The 17374-nt window shown below is 43.0% G+C and overlaps 1 protein-coding gene across 1 annotated transcript in view; it reads left to right on the forward strand.

Annotated features, from left to right (window-relative positions):
* Positions 1-3773: 3773 nt before the first annotated feature.
* Positions 3774-17374, forward strand: part of XYLT1 (xylosyltransferase 1) — a 221350-nt gene continuing 207749 nt past the window's right edge. Inside the window, exon 1 of the mRNA XM_067306545.1 lies at positions 3774-4019. Coding sequence (XP_067162646.1) covers positions 3774-4019 — 246 coding nt within the window. The remainder of the gene's footprint in view (positions 4020-17374) is intronic.

Raw genomic sequence — 17374 nt, forward strand, 5'->3', positions numbered from 1 at the left:
GTTTGCTCCCCTCCCCCTGCAGTTTCTTTTCACTCCGGCCACAAGTGTCACATACTGAGCTCCCACCCACATGCAGGGCTGGTTTTGCACTGAAGGCTCAGATCTTTATGGCCTATAAATTATTGTGGTTTGGATGCAAATCTCTCTGGACATGCATTCAGTATGACACACATAAGACTGAACATGCACAGTTACTCCTCACTGGCTTAAATTATATACAGAAATTATGAAAATTCACATTTGCCTGTGTAGTTAAAAATTGCCCTTGAAAATCTGGAAGACATTTTCCAGTAGTTCGTAAAAATTTTAAGGAACCATGGATCAAAATTTGGTCATAATTACTGCCGTGTTCCTCTTATAAAATGCAGTATTACCCTGTGCTAAAATGTTGCCTGGCTTTCTGTGGTTTTATCATAACATATCATGACCTTCACTGGTGAGCTTGTCAGGTAGAGATTAACAAGAAGGGATCTTCTCTGCAGTTGCACAGGAGAGCTGAGGCAGGGAAGTGGATAAAAAAATGAAAATGAGTAGCATTGCTAGTAGCTGAAACCAGGAAAGAGGAGAAAAAAAGAGAGAAGAAAAAGAAAAAAGAAACCTCCTTGAAGAGGCTATGCAAACTTCTTGGGGGCAGGGAAGCAGATGAGCCACAGTTAATCTGAAGGGATTTATAAACCTAGGAGCAAAGGAGCTTCTGTTAAAAACCTGCTGGCAATGTGAAGCTGCTGAGGAAGATCTTGAAGCAAACAATGGAGGCACAGAAAAATCCTGTTGCTGTCAAGAGTTAGGCAGTGCCCCTTCACAGCACTCACGGCATCCCACAGAAACACAGTAAAAGCTCTGTATTCAAATATTTTTTGCTTAAATTGTGTCAACATTTTTCTTTTAGACACTGAATGTGTGTGTTCACCAGTTGAATTTTGCTTTTTAGCAGTTTTATGCCATCAGTTTGAGTGGTGTCTCCCTTTTCATGAAGGGATAAACATGATCAGGATCAGGTCATGAGGTCTATGACTGTTCAAAGCTACTGGTGGTTCTGCCTGCTCAAATGAAGTATGTTTTTTCTGGATCCTTTGAGTGTCTAAACTCTACAAGCACTAAGGGAATGCTGTATGGGGCAACCACATACTAAGACCTCAAATTCTCTAGCTGCTTTTGAAAAGGAAGGCACTTTTATCTAGTATTTGTCAGCAAGTTTGCTTAAGTACATTTGTAATGTCAAATCATTTGATGGTTTTGAATAAAAATTGTCCATCAATTTACTGAGCTGTGCAGACTGTCCAACAAAAGTACTCAAGAGACTTTGAATTTGATTGTTTTGTTCGTTTGAACAATTCACTTAGCTGTACTGTGTGACCACCAAATCCTGTGCACATGCAAGTGGTAGGGAAGGCTGATACTCAAAAATTGTTATCACAGGCACTCTGTCCATTAAGAACAGTTGGCCATCACCACAGATGGCATAAATTGACACTATCCCACTAAATCAGCTGAAGGTCAGCCAGAGCATGTTTAGCCATTGAATAGAATGAAGTACACTTTTGCGTTATCTTACCTGGAAGTTACTAATTATGTATTTTGACCTCTGTGTTTAGAGCCACCTTGAAGTTAATGGTGCATACTCTGAATATCACTACTCAGTTTGAAACTGCACCTGTGTATTAGGGCCTGGTTCAGATCTCACTACTCTGCAAATGAGGAGTAGCTACACTCAAGTCAATAGTTTCACATCAGGATAGAGCTAGTATGAAATGTGTATTGAACAGTGCAAGTTGATAGTACAGGACCAGAGAGTCCATGAACTTTTCATGTATGAAATAATACCTTGCTTGTTTTTTCTAAGAAAAGAGTTTATCCCTGGGGCCTCAAAATTAATGTGTTAAGAACAGATTATTCCTAAAACTGATCCTTCTGTCAGATCATAAGATTGTTATTGACAATTAATTGTAACATTAGAGAGTCTATTTGTCCAGCTGTACATGGCTTTGGAAAGTAAAGTATTTAAACAATGCTTATCTCTAGTCTGCCTTGTATTTCATCAGCTTTTGTAACATTGCAACAAAAGATACATCCCAGTAAATTATGTTTGTAGCCTCACTGGATCAGGAAAAATATTCCCTTAATGCCTCTGAATCTTACTGCTTGTTTTATTATTCTTCAAATCGTAAAGTAAAGTACTTCCGATGGAAACAAAATATTACTAGTCTGCAAATTCTACTTGGCTATCATTAGAAAGAGGAATTGCCTCAATCAGAAGATACAATTTTTCATCTTTGATTTGGCTTGTAAAGTGGAATTGGGCTTAAGAAAAGAGGTATTGTGCAGACAGATTAAAAAACTCCCTACTTTACTACTATCATCAGATAATGAGATCTTTCGGATTAAAAAGCCACTACCAATAAGGAACAAAAGGGAGCTGAAGTAATCCATTAAGTGCACTTTTTGAGACACGGGGCAGGTAATTACAGTCACCTTGCCTCTGTGCAAGACCTTTCGGTTGCAGAGCTGTGGCGGTTTTGCACCATGACTGTTTCCAGCCCAGGGTTGCTTCTGCTCTTTAATATCATTGAATGTCCTTTAAAGAATAGCCACCTAGGCCAAAAGCCTGTTGCTTGCTTCAGAAAAATTCCCCACACCATTTTTGCATATAAAAGTTTGTACACACTTAGGTATGACAGTAGCTGTGGTACAGCCAGGCACCTGTGTTATACATGTGGATGACCCTGTGCCAGGTGGGCGCTGCAGTAATTTCTTTTAAAAGTGTGCGTGTATATCTATAGAGTAAGCAGTCAAGTTACTTAGCCATTCTCTGTGGGGGGCCCCACAGATTGAAGGTCACATTCAGATCTGTGTTGGTTCTAAAAAAATTAAGAGAAAGCATCTTTCAAAAGTATAAACTAGTCAATAGCTACACAGCAGGAAAATGAGCGAATGTGGAGCTACTGATTGTTTGTCTATGATCTCCGTGTATTCAGTAACGCAAATCACACCGAGGAGCTGCTTTTGGCCTCAGGCATTTCTAGCGTCACCAGCACATGAACGCGCCCCCCAAACGGCCTGCGATCAGGTCAACGGGAACTGCCTCGGTCGACGCGGTTTTAAAAAAAGGCAAATATCAGCCGAGAAATCAGAACATTTTGGCCACGAGGAGGAAGGAGAACGGGGCGGCCGGCGCCCCCCGCCTCGTGGAGCCGCTCATGGCGCCGCTCCGCTCCGCTCCGGGGGGCCCCGCCGCCGCCGCCCTCCCGGCAGGTGCCGCCGCCTCCCTCGCGCCTCGCCCCGGCGGCTCGCGGCGCCGCGGCCGCTTTCCCTCAGAAGATGGCAGTCGCCGCCCGCCTGCAGCCCGCGCGGCCACCGCGCCGGCCCCTCCCCCGCCTCGCCTCGCCGTGAGGCGCGGAGCGAGCCCGCGCCCCGCCCCGCGCGCGCCGGCGGCCCCTTCCCCCGGCGCAGGGCCGCGGCTCGCCCCGCCGCCGCCGCCGCCGCCGGACCCCGCTCCCGCTTCTACCCCGGCTCCAGCCCGCCCCTTCCCCTCCCTCCTCCGGCCCCTCGCGGGCTCGCCGGCACGCGGGGCCGCGGCCGACCCCCCCTCCCCTCCCCGCACACAGACACAGAGACACAAACAGACACGCCGCCCTCTCTCCCTCCCTCCTTCCCTCCCTCCCTGCGCCGTCCCCACACCTCCGCCCTCCCCCTGCTGACGTCTGGCGCTGCCCGTCTGAAAACCCCGCGCCGCGGCGGATGCGGCGGCTCTCGGCAGCGCGGCGGCGGCGAAGATGGTGGCGGCGGCGTGCGGCCGGCGGCTGGCGCGGCGCTCGCACTCGGCGCTGCTGGCGGCGCTCACCGTGCTGCTGCTGCAGACCCTGCTCGTCTGGAACTTCACCTCCCTCGACGCCGCCGAGGAGCAGCGGGACGGCGGCGGCGCCGGGCGGGAGAAGCGCGACCGCGGCGGCGCCCCCGCCGGCGACCACCGGGCGCCCCAGCCGCGCCGCGGCCCCGCCGCCCTGCAGGGCGAGGCGCTGGTAGGTGCGGCGCGGGGGCGGCGGGCGCCTCCCCGGCCTCCCGCGGCCCCCTCGGGGTCGGCTCCGTGGCGGCGGTTGACGGAGCGCGTCCGGGCTCCGCGCGAACTTGGCGGCGGGGGGCGAGAGCGGCGCCGGGGCCGGGGGGCCTGCGGCGCCGCCGGCAGAGCCCCTCGCCCCCCCCCCCCCCGCGTGGGCTCTGCCCCCCCTTCCCCCGCGTGGGCCCCCCCGTGTGTCCCCCGGCACAGGGCAGCGCTCCCGCTGCTCCCCCAAACCCCCTTTTAGGCGCGATTCTCCCCCGGAATTGGCGTCTTCTGCACCCGCTGGACTTCGCCCGCCGCCCGCTCCCCTGCTTTGCTCTTCAGGCTTCCGATTTTTATTACTGTTATTTCTTCCTCCTCCTTTTTCCACCTGAAAGCCACGCAAGCACTGTTCCCTGTTGCGCAGCTCCGTCAGGCCCCGTAGGTAACGAGCAGTGAGGTTTAATGCAATAACTTGTCACCCGCTGGAAATTCAAGGGTACTGAAAACGTGCCCTCTCTCCTCGTCTTTTCTGATTTTTTTTTTTTCCTCTTTTTTGCAAACTGCCGTGTGTTTAAATCAGGCCTGGAGCTGCAGGTTGTTGGAAAGCTAGCCCTGTTGCAGGTGACATTTCTGAATTTTCTGATAGGCAGGTAAGGGAGTGGATTAACTGTGCTCCGGGGAAGTTAATGCAGACCTCAGAAAAGCGCGTTGGTACATACCGCCGGTGCCTGGTCTTCCCTGGCTCCAGAGAAGGTGCTTCTGTTTCCCCTTTCACTCCGTTGCGGTGAGCTCGGGTTGAAGAGCTCTGTGTTCTCCCCTGAAGTGCGTGCGCTCTGTTTCTGTTTTTCTGTTTACGTCTTGAGAGAGAAAGCGAGTGGTTAGGGTTCATAGATGACTTACCTTCGTTAATGCCTGTGGGTGCTGCAGCCATGGAAAGGCTGTAGCCAGCCACCCCGCGCAGAGTCGTGCCCTGTCCCCAGCGCTCGGGGCAGCTTTTCGGAGAAGGGACACGTACTCGTTCAGTGCATGTGGATCTCTGTAGGTTTCCTAAGTGTAAAAATTGAAATTCCTGCTTGCTACATTCAGTTTTTGTCTCCACGTGTAGTCTTGTGTTAATGCTTATTGTATCCATAAATTTGACTAGTCAAACTCCACTGTTTTTCCTCCAGTACTCTGCCCCCTCTCTCTTTTCCTAAAAATCTAGTCTCTTCTTTCGAGCTGTTTTTCCCCTTGGCCCTGCGGTTAGCCCCTGTGTCCCCTGCAGGGGTGGATGGAGGCTCTGGCCGCAGGGAACGCTGTGCTCCCCGGGCTGCTCCCGTGCTCCCCTGGGCTGGTGGCGCCGGCCACGGCTCGAGCGGCCCCGCAAGGTGCTGCCTGGGCCGGGCTCGGCACGCGCCGACTTCAGGGCTGGTGGCATCTGCCAGCGGGCCCCGTGTGGTGGGCTCCGGGGCTTGGGATGCTCTTACTTTGATGCTGACGCTTGCAAGTTGCTCCTTTGTGCATACCAACTTGGTCAAAGACCTCAATGTGGAGCGCTTGGGTTTCTTGCGGAAAACATGCTTTCAAACACATGTTGAACGTACCTGCTTTCCCCATGTTATCTCAATAACTAGTGTGTCGCACTGAGCTGTCCCGCAATGGGCAACGTTGCTATTAAAAAAAAAAAGAAAAATACGCTGGAGAAAAATGCTTTGTCAAGAGGTGATTTGGCAACACTTCTTCAGGATGCCTTTGTAATGCTTGTGGCTTTGCTCAGCCTACACCCTGGGAAGTGGCTACCATCCTTAAAATGACTCTGTCAGAATATAATAACCCACACTTAAACATCCATCTATTGATTAAAACGTGTATTTGATGGAACAGACATAGGGAAATTGGATTTGTGCAGATCTCTACCTTAACAACCTGGCAGCTCACTTACATTGGTAGGTCGAAATCCCAATTCCTCCTTCATGCATGTGTTTATGTATCTAACCCTATGTATGTTGTATGTCTCAGAAGCAGGCCGCTTGATTACGGACTAAACGTGTGAGGAGTATCCCTATTTAATGGCATTACATGATATAAAATCTATATGAAAGAAGACTTTCTGTTGCTGTATTTCCACATTAAAATGCAATTTATGTAAGTGAAGTTGTTATCCTCTTCAATCTAAGTTTCCCATAGTTTGTGTACATCAAATTGTTTTGAAATGCTTTCAGAAGCTGGCTGGTGTGAATTCAGTAGTCCCATTATATCCACATATCTTTGGGTTAAGTGTGTCTAAGAGACTCTCAAAGTATTTTTTTCAAAGACTTCTCACTCTTGCATCTTAACCAAAAAAGAATATTAATTTTTAGCTTTCTTTGGTCTGTTAATGAAGTCACACATTTAAAATATTTTCTGGCAAGACTACTAATTGTTTGTCTATGAAATACTGTGTACTTGATCAGTCTCTCAGCTCCACCACACTGAAGCATTGCTAACTGTTTTTTACAAGAACCTTTATACTAAATATGTTTTATTTTAACTAATCTAGAACAAGAGATTTTTAAAATTGCACAAACCAGATTTTGGACATTTTGCAGAAGGTGGTACTTGTAAAACCTATGTCTAAAAAAGACATATGAAGTTGCAGAATTTTTATTTTGTTTTTCCTTTGTCCCTGACCATGTACAAGACAAACTGTGATATTTTGTTTTACCAAGTCAGACATAAGTAAATAATGTGAGAATTTGGTAATTTATGTCTGTAGGAAAAGAAACATAATTCTTCGAACCAAGTGTTTAGAGTTATTTAGATTGTTTTTTAAATGCTGTCAGATACATGTAATAAGCAATTGCATTTGAAATATGAAATAATATTGCACTGTAGTTATTTTAAGGGAAAAAAAAAGTTGTCACTGTACCTGTGCATGATTTAATATGAATTGGCAACTTGGCAGGAAGAAACAGCTTTGAATTGAACCATTCTGCAACTGAAAACATCTACTGTGCTAGATTCCCTGGCCAGCTACATCTGGAGCTTTCATTACTCATAAGCAGTTTCCTGCAGTTGTTCCACATTTGATTAAACCACCTTACAGATATATCTCTAAAGAAGTAGGAATTGTACCAGTAGCAGTGACTTCAGTGGGTGTTTGCAATCGTGTATAGTTTTTACAGCTACTCAACACTGTTTGCACAAGCTTTATTCATTCAGCAAAACTCAAGCATTGAAAGCAAGCAAGAATTAAGCTATCTTCTGAGAATAGTCTGATTATTTAAGGGTATTGTCTTTGGAAGGCATCTAACAACTGTTTGCAAAAATTTAGTAAGCATGCTGCTTAGCCTTAGCTGACTGTTTAATGCAGCTTGTTAGCGATGGCGGAAGGAGCCTGTTGGTGGATGTTTTGGGTTAGGAGCCCAAAGGAGAGAAGCAGGAATGCAAATAGCGGCTCCAGGGCTGCGAGTGATGAGACCAAGGCAACAGCACAACGTCTGCTGCAATTCTAGCCCAGGCCTGGCATTGCACTGACACGCAGTTGTGCATCGCGGTGGACGTGCTTGTGTTACCCAGCTGTGGCCTCTGCTGTAGAAGTAGTCGTTGAAGGCAACCGTTGCAGGCTGCGTAGCTGCCCCTTAATGTTGTGTGCCATGTGGTGCCACTGGGGTTTCCTTACTGCGCATCACCCAGCAAAGCAAAAATACCAGCGCCTTGCCACTGTGTCAGTTCAGTGAAATGTGACTGTTGCCTGCTGGTGTGGGATCAAAGCACTTCTTGAGTCTGAAATTTTGTGTATTCGTTTCTAAGAAATTGCATGTTTCTTTCAGCATGAAGCTGTCAAAGGAACTATCAATAGCTTGAAATGTTCAGAACTCTTAAATGAAAAGATAAAATGTTGTGTGTTTGAGGACAGTGACTTTAACTCCAAGCAAAAGTTAATCTGCGGAGGGCATTCCTGAGGGTCAGTATTGACCCCCCTTTTTTCTTCTGTATAGTGGGGAATGAGGTATTTCTTCTCCTGGGACGATGGGGAGTGAGGCTGCTTCCATGGCTGCTCCATGGGTTGGTCAGCTGAATACGCTCAGGCATATTCCTTTAGGTTGTATTGCCTTGCGTTTGTTCCCCCCAGCTCAGTTACGTGATGCATGCTGGTTAGAGGTGAAAGATGCAAGAAGTCAAAAGTTGTAATAAATTTGCCTGAATTCTGTAATACCTGTGAATTACTGAGAACAGGAAAGGCAGCTATCTACAGCTCTACTCAACATTAGGAGCTATTATAAAAACTGTGATCATATCTAATGAATGGAAACTAGCAGCAACTCCAGAATGTTTGGAGACAACTATGTGAATCATACAGCAAAAAGCAAACTGGAAGCTTTTCTCTGCTTTCTCTGAAGTCCATCCATCAAACTTTACTATTTTGAAGAGTACTTGCCCATATAATATTTAGGTTCTGCAGGTCAATTCTCAGGGCTGTGTCACCAGAAACTACCACGCAGCCCAAACCTAGCCTTTGCTGAGCATCAGTGCCTTACCCAAGCGCAAGGTGCTTAACGAGGGAGTTTCTGCATATTGCCCCAATTTTAGTAGAGCAACTAGATTTAAAGCACAGCTTTAGATTGTGAGGGTAGCAAGGTGTATGTCTGAGGGAAAGTACTCCTACCTTGGGAAGAAGCAGGGGAGGAACTGGGCTACTGCTGGAAGACTCTCACAGTATTCAGTGGGATTTTGCTATATGAAGTTGCACTTGGGCATGAAATAACTTGTTAAGCTCCAGAAGAATCAAAGAGATTTCAAGTAACAGGAATGATTTCACCCTTAGCTTACTCCTTGTTGCTTAAAACAGTGAACTTATAGGTTCCATGTATTTTAATTCTACTACTACTCTGAATAGTTTGTTGATGTAGATACTTGGCCTCACCAATTTCAACTCTTAATGCAAGGAGTGAACAAATAAGGTTTTAAAAATTGATTCTAGATCTAAAAGGTGCAAGTGAAGTTAATGTGAGCTAAATATTTACATGTTAGATTTCAGCCTAGTGTGAAGCAAGCTCTAGAAACTAGATTCTTGCTCATTTTGGTACACCTGCTGGTTTCAGTGAAATGGCTTACTTAAGGGACCTTAGGCTGTGAGTAAAGTTAATGGCATCAAGCTATGATGCGACTAAAAATGATAAATTTCTTACAGAATGGGCCCATAATGCTGACTTGACCGTTAACTACAGTTTTGCTGGTTAACAGGAGTTTAATCACACTGCATTACAACTTTAATAACAACTGAAAAGGGCAATGGAGACAACTAATCATTTTATAATGAGAAAGGGGGGGGAAACAATACATCTGGAGCTAGAAACTGCATAATGATTTTAGAAAGCCTTAGCACTTAACAAGGCACATGTTAATAAAACAAACAAATCTTTTCACTAACAGAGAGCTAATGTATGCATTATTTAAGAAGAGTATTAGAACCAGATTAGATGGATGGACTCCTGCAGCAGTTATCTCATTAAGCATCTTTTCTGTGGGGATGTGGGAAAGTACTGCATGAAATGGATCCGTATTAATTGGCTATGTCATGGGAAGTCTCTTTCAGGCCACTGGTTGTTTTCTTTCTATTCTTTAACGTACGATGGGTCTTTGCAGATGTTCCCTTTGAAATAGGAGTCTGTTCATTTTTCTTTTCTTGGCAAGAGAAGACCAGCTGTTGTACAGGAGACATGTACAAATCCCATTTACTTATCAGGTGTTGCAAATGGTTACTTTCTGGTATAAAATGCCCTTGTGACCTGTCACTACTTTGAGGTGTATTGAGAAGTATTTTTCAAAATGTTTTTTTGCTTCTATATTGAAAGTCCACAATATGAAATACAGCATTTTATTAGTGCTTGATGAGGGACCAGCAGTACAATGAAAGCAATAAATGAGTCTCACTGACAAGAATAGTCAAATTATATAATCTTGAGGATTAATTTGAATCAAATACTTCCTGATTTTCTTTAGCGTTAAGATTAGGTCTGATACTTAATGGATTCAACAAGATCTTTCCCACTGACTCTTTAAGTGGGATCAAATGTCCTGTGTGCTTTCTTCTTTGGACAAATGAGTTGTCTGATATGGGCAGATGCAGGGGGCAGAAGTGCAGGGTTGCTCTCAGAGTGAGCGTGTGAGTGGTTGTGTGGGTGACTGAGGTAGGGGAAACTCTGACTCTGGACCCTGTGTGTTGAGTTTCCCTCTTCCCCGTGCCACCCTCCCTTTTGGAAATAATGCCTATGAAATGTGCTTCAGATTTGAAACTCGCTGTTTAAGCTGTCACAGTACCAGGTTTGGGCTCATATTAGCGCAGTTTGTGGTGGGTAATACTTCCAAGTGCTCAAGTCTGATTTTTTTCAGACTTAGGAACCTCAGTCCCTCTTAACTTTTTCAAAATAAGTTTATGCCTTTGACACTGTGCTGCAGACTGCTTATTGAACAGAAGAGTGCTTTGGTAAAGACGGGAGCCAAAGCCTGAGACCTGGGTTTGGTTCTCCTATCACTACCGTCTTCACCTCTCTAACAAAATATTTAGAGCCATATATCTACAAGCAACCTCTAGTTTTGGGGTTCTCAGTTCTTGGATGTCCAGAGTTGGTCGCCTTTGGTCTGATACTTGTGAGAAGCTTTTTTTCCAGAGAGCCTGAACGCTTGCAGTTCCTCCTAATGTTGGTTTGTGTTTTCATGCTTGGTGGCCGTGACTGCGGCTGTCCATCTCAAGCTCTGTGGCCTGGACTGATTCTGACAAACATCAGGCCACTGCATCCTGGCACGCCACGGCCCCTTGTTAATGAACGGAGGGAGATGAATGCCTGCAGGAGGTAATTCAGTTGCCTTAAGATTTGAATCTCTCTCTGAAAAAGCCTGCTCCTCTGCACTGACTGTATAGGCAGACTGAGGCAAATATGCTTTTAACTCGGATACCTGAAGTGCAGTTAGAGGAATCCATCCCTTCCCATTTCAGATGTGAGTGTTTCTGTTCCCAACCTGCAAAATGTGTTCAACTTTCCATCTTTCATGGAAGTGCTGCGCATTTAAAGTAGTTAGTCCTCATGAAATGGTTTGACTTCAGCAAAGACTGGGACCAGGTTTTCAGCTGCCATCTATTGGCATAACTCCATTAAGGTCAGTACATAGCAGCTGAGGATTCTGGACCTGCAAATGTAATTATTGTTATAATAATAGTGTCAAACAAGTAATCATTATTTTTACTCTCTCTTTTCATTTCAAAATGAGAAAATGATTTCATCTTGGATCAGTGAAAGTAATTTACATTATGCACAATAATGACCTGCATGGAAATATAATTATTATTCATTTGTATGGCACCATCTCAGCACTAGAAGCTTTCCAGACATATCTGAGGAAAGGTCCCTGCCTTGAAGAGCTTACAGGCTGAATAGCAAGCGTAGCTAGTAACACTTGAAATGAGAGTCACTAGTTTGCGATATTACCATTATGTACCTGTTCAGCACAGGACTTCGGCAAACTGTTTTTCAGTGATTTCCATTTACTGATCAGAATTCCTGCATGCTTGCCATTATACAGTCTGGGCATAGGATGCATCCTGAATCAAAGGTTTGACTAAGGTGGGTGCGTAGAGATAGAAATCAGCAAGGGGTTGGTATTACAAACTGGCTACCAAGCTGCTTTCAGGCAGGTAATGGTAGGTAAAACTTAGCTTTAAAGCAGCAAATAGTCTCATTGCCTTATGGAGCTATGGCTTCCATGGAGGTACCGCCAAGCTTTAAGTTAGATATGTGGCCAAATGCTTCTCTAAGTTGGGGTGTAATCTCTGATTGAAGAGACTAGGCTTTCTAGTCTGGTGGATGTAAAAATTGAGGGATGTGTAATGTTGCTTTAATTTACATACAGTGTAACCTTGAGTTCATTCTTTTATGTGAACTACCAAAAGGGTCAGTACAGGACACTTCAAACATGTGACTCCTTATTTTTAGAGATGATTAGTGGATTCCTCCAAGGGACAAACTATTTATACCATGTCTATAATTGGCTTTTTTTTTTTTTCATGGTAATGAAATTAAACTCTACAATAAATGAATATCAGTTCAGTAAAACAGTTTGCTAAAAAAAATTTCACGCTAGAGTGTGGCTGACACTGAGGTCAAATCTTGAATGCTTCCCACATATATTTTATTTTCAGGGTACTGCTCTATTGCTATTCTGTTATATTATTAGAGAGTATTAGTAAGTAGAGTGTTTATTTAAAACAATTCTGGAAAGCTGAATAACACTGCAAAGTTAAGTTTAACTTGGATTTGATTTTATGAGTCATGGGCACTCATTTTTTGCTTAATGCTGCAGCCTTTGCTTGTCTTTCAGATGTGCTTTTTGATTCAGTTATGTTGATGCAATTTGAGTGTATATATATATATATTTTTTCTTACAGTTTATGCTATTAGCTCAGCCTTTCTTAATGATGAGTTTTGGATTTCATGCTCTCTGAATTTCTGAGAGGTCTTTGTTTTTGTTCTTAAAACTTGGCTTGTTTGGAGTTAGCTTTGTTCTTCATAATTCCACTCTTTGATTGAGGAGGGCATATGTTTCAGTTAAAACTTCTTTTGTTGTTGTTTTTTGTTTGTTTTTGTTGTTGTTGTTTTTTCAAAAGAAAGCAATGAATGTGGCTGCATTGACTAGCGTGAAGCGAGTTCCCTGAAATTATATCCAACCCATTGACCCTTCCTTGAGAAATGAATAAACAAACCTGAAAAATTATGTTTCTAAGGCAAATTTTGACTGTTCAGAAACAAGCAACCACATACCAGATCAGCAAGTACAGTCCTTTTCTGTCATATGTCCTATCTATAAGTTTTTCAGGATGACAACTGGACAAACCTCAGAGAAAAGCCCCACAACTACCGGCATTGTTAGTTATCTTTTTAACCGGGAAACATTCTCCTCAATCTGACAGTGTACCTGGAGCCATAACTCATTAAATGACCATCTGCTAATTTTGGAAACTTAAACTAAACCTTTTTGTAGAGATGGGAGTGTTACTGGAGGCATCTTGATACTGAACAAGCACGTGAAGAAAAAACAAGTTACCAGACCAGTGTATACCTGGTAGTAAAAATGCTCTCATGTAAAATAACAACTTGTTGCCTGCAAAGATCCAGATTTGGGTAGCTGGAGATAAATCTGTGTTTAGGCACCTAATTATGTTGACTTAGATGCTTAAAAGCTTGTTTAGGCACTTAGAACTTTCTGTGGATGCCTGACACAGACATTTAAATATGTAAATATGGATTCAGTGGCTACCTTAAGGCATCTAAGTTCAACAACAACTTGGCCTACAGCATATAAAACACAGGCAAACAAGCAGAAGAGGAGTAAATGTAGTAAACAAAGCTGTTAGTGTGTACACCAGGAGAATAATAATACTTTGCACAGCTACTGTGCCTCAAATTGCTTACATTTTGGCATTCACTTGAATTGAGTTTAGTCATCCAGTTGTATAAATAGAAACTTTGAGATGCTGACTGCTGGCAGCATACATGGAGTGGTACATCAGCAGTGAACCAGCTTTTTCCTTTTTGGCAGTCTTGCAAGAAAAGATGTGCAAGTCTTCAGTGAAATATTTTGATAAGTCATTGGTTCTTATTAAAATAGTAATTATGGTGATAATTATAACTGTAGTTTGCTCTCAGACTAAGCTGCTAACTGGGGAGTGAATGGCAGAAGGAGGATTCTGAAGTACTCTGAAAATATCTTGGGTCCTGCCCTTGTAGCTTCATGCCCATGGTTGAGGACATTGATGTCTGCATTTCTGGCGTGTCATTTGCTGGTGCGCTGCAGCATCTGTGTGCTGCATGCCTCCCTGTAGGAGGGAGCTGGCAATTCCTGCACAGTCTGTCTCATAGACTGATCATCCATGTGTTCATGTTTGTAATGACAGAGATGTGATCAAAACTGGTCATGGTATTTTATAGCATTACACTGATAAAATGCTGCAAGAAGCTCTTGGTTGTCTGGCTTTCTGTAGTTATCACTGCGTGGTTTGTTGTGTCCACAATGTCAGAGCAAACTGTGACCATCAAATTGTGTCCTCTTGTTCCAAAAAGCTCAGGTCAGGTCCTGATGATATCGAAACCAGGGGGAAGTTTCCATTAGCAGGTAGCATTATTGCTATGATGACACTTTCCTGAGCCTTTCCAATCCAGTATTAAACACTTACACTAGTTAGCCTGCCAGTGCAGGACCTCCTTTGCTAAGTGGCTGCAAGTGATTAATGACTATTTATTAGAAAAAGACAGTCTCAAATGTGTTCCTTTCCAGACAGTGTATACAGCGATTGCCCCCCTGCCCCAAGTGCCACAGTTATAAAGTATGGTATCTTTCTACTTGGCTTCCTTTGAAGTTTATGGCCTCCCTCCTGGACATTGATCATCGTCTGGCTGCGCTCGTGTGAAGCTGCAGCAGGAATCTGGAGTAGCTGAGAGTTTTGGGGTGCTCACTCCCCTTGCTTAGACTTTCAGCTAAATGCCTGACGAGAGGAGCAGAAGCAGGGTTTAGGTTTTAAGTTGCAGGACAAATTTCTATATGGGGAAGAACAGAAAATAACAGGTCGGCCGTAAAGCTTTGTGGGATGTTTGGGAGCAAAACCTGTTTAAAAATTCTGTAAATCTAAATGTATTTATCATACTTTCAGAACACAGGAATTCTGCAGAATTACATCTTGTAATGGGTGTTGGTTTTGAGGGGTAATTGGTATGGAGAAAGAATAAAGTTTAATTTGCTTTTTGGGTAGGTTTACTGTATCCCTCTGAGCCCAGGACTGTTTCTGGAGTTGTTGTGGGTCCTTAGGTTTATGCACGTATTCCACACAGCAGAACTGGACCCGAAGCTAGTTTTTGTGAAAGATAGGTTACAGGGTTTGTGTCTTTATATAGCCAAATATATAAGTAAAATGAAGAATGAAGTAAAATTGCTTCACTAGAGTTTAAGTAACTATGACGCAGTTATTTAAAAACCCAGCTTTAGAGTTGTCTGTTACCCATATGCCACGTATTCATTGCTTCAGGCCAAGCTGAGCCTACAACGTGTAGCAACAACTTATTTAGATAGAAAATTTACAGCAGTTCTTTTTTTTTTTTGGTCCATTTTAGTGCCATCACTAATCTGTCAGACTGAACAACTATTTCATGCTGTTAAGATGTTATCATTAGGATATTTCATTTTTTTAGTTTAAGTAAGTCTTTCAGGGAATTTACACTTTTTAGTTGCACTGATGTAAATTTGGAGTAATTTTCATATCAAGGACTTAAACTCATGAATAAGTTGCTTTAGACCACTGTGACTGATGAGGAACATAAAGGTCTTACAGGTCAAATGGTTCTTAAAGGATGCTGTATTTAGACAGTAAGGAGCTCTCAAAAACTGATGTTGCATTTGGTGGCTTTTGAAGTGTCACTGTAACTTTTAATGAGTTTTCAACAGTCACACATGATGCTCTGGATGCTTTCTGTTTGGTCTCTTTCTGGAGTGCGTGACACTCAGAAGGGATAAATGAAAGGAAGCCCCTGAATTTTGTGCTGTCCTGGATTTAACTGAACTTCTGGGTTCTGTTTGCGGTTTGGTTGCTAGGCCACGCTAGACATCGATCTACACTGTCACCACAGCTAACCTGTTCATGGAGCTTTGAAGTCACTGGTAGGTAATGAGCAAGGTGTTATGTGTTTTGCTAGTTAGCAAATGTTTATGTTCTGTTGTTAGTTTTGACATAGTTGTGTGTATTTACTTTTTCTCCTGCTTGAACAATTCACTCATATTTATGGAGCTTTTCTCAGTGGTTGCAAAGCCTGGCTCCAGCTGAAGTCACTGGGAATTATGCCATTGACTTAAGGTCAGCTTGGATTGTGTGTTGGTAGCACAGTTGCTTAGGAAATGGATTAATATAATTGGAAAGCAAACTACTTCAGGTCCGTATTAGATACATGGTAAATAATAACTCTTTTATGGAAGTGTTCTCCTTTGTTGAATGAGTTCGTGCTGTTTTTTATTTTCTTTGTTTCATTATTGCTTGCTATCATTGATAAACCTCTTCCTAACTTGTCTTTCAAACTGGGCAACTACTATTTCCCGTTTGTTAAAAATAAAACCTTCTGTAGCGTTTGTCTGTGTCACACCACCTGCAGACTGTAGAAAGCATCCCCCCAAATTTAAATCCGTTGCCATGGTTGGGATGATAACTTCATAGTCACATACAGATGCTATAGAGTTTTGTTTCATCTCTTGAGTAAAGAGTTGTTGGCTAGTTCTTATTTATTTGTTTTCAGGGCTCAGTTTTGTCCATATACCTGTATTCCACTGTGGTCAATTATTCATGAGTCTCAGCGCCAAATAACGAAAGTGAGAGCTACCCATTTGGCTAATTTGGCTAGCGCTTCCCAGAGTGACTGTTCCTTTGCAATATTTTGCTTTGCTGTATCCAATTTAAGTGAGCCTAGGACTTGGCAAGTCAACATTTTATCAAGTTCGTGCTCTTTTAATAGCGAGTTGCTTTTGAAAATCTTCTCTTTGCTGTTTAGTGTTGATAGAGATTTTGATCATTATTGTGGGTAAATGGGGTGTGAGAGATTATTGTAGGGCTAGCTTTGAAACATGTTTACTGACTAAATTTCACATTCAGTGGTGTAGTATCCAATTTGCTGTAGGATGAAGACTCGGGTATGCAAGAGCTTGAGTAATACAGTACACTGAGAGTAAGCTGTGGTTCTTCAGGACCACTGACTTTCTCCATTAGAAAGTGGAGCACAGAATCAGATTTAAAATGGTGCAAGAGTACTCTTAAAGGAATATGGTCATGTTAGCTTTTTTTATATAGCTTTTAAATATTTAAGTAAGTTGTCAAACTGAAATGGTTCTTAAAATATTTGTTGTTTCAGAGAGTTGCATGATTAAAAAAAAAAGTATTTGGCAGAATTGCTTCTTTATGTGGGTTTTGTAAATATTTAGTTCTGTAAAACCAAAAATTGATATAAATATGATGTGATTATTTCTATTAAGCAGTAATTTAAAAACAAAATATCTTTCAAACTTAAAAGTCTTAACTTTCCATTTGATCACCTGCCGTATGTTCCAAATGGAGGTTAACTAAATAAAAAAGGCTGACCTGACTGGAAAGGTACAACCTGATTTTCTGCATTTTTCTCTTGACTGCTGTGGAATCCTTTAATAGTAGCTTTAAATTTTTAGGTGTGCTGGACCTTGTAATACAGGATTTTTTTTTATTTTAATTTTTATTTATTTATTTTAAGTTTCTTAATATCCTGCTGGCCTTGTTGGGTCTCTTTCTAAACTGTAGTCTGTTAAGGATTTCAT

This window comes from Apteryx mantelli, chromosome 16 (genome assembly GCF_036417845.1).
Source record: "Apteryx mantelli isolate bAptMan1 chromosome 16, bAptMan1.hap1, whole genome shotgun sequence".
Taxonomy (NCBI): Eukaryota; Metazoa; Chordata; class Aves; order Apterygiformes; family Apterygidae; genus Apteryx; species Apteryx mantelli.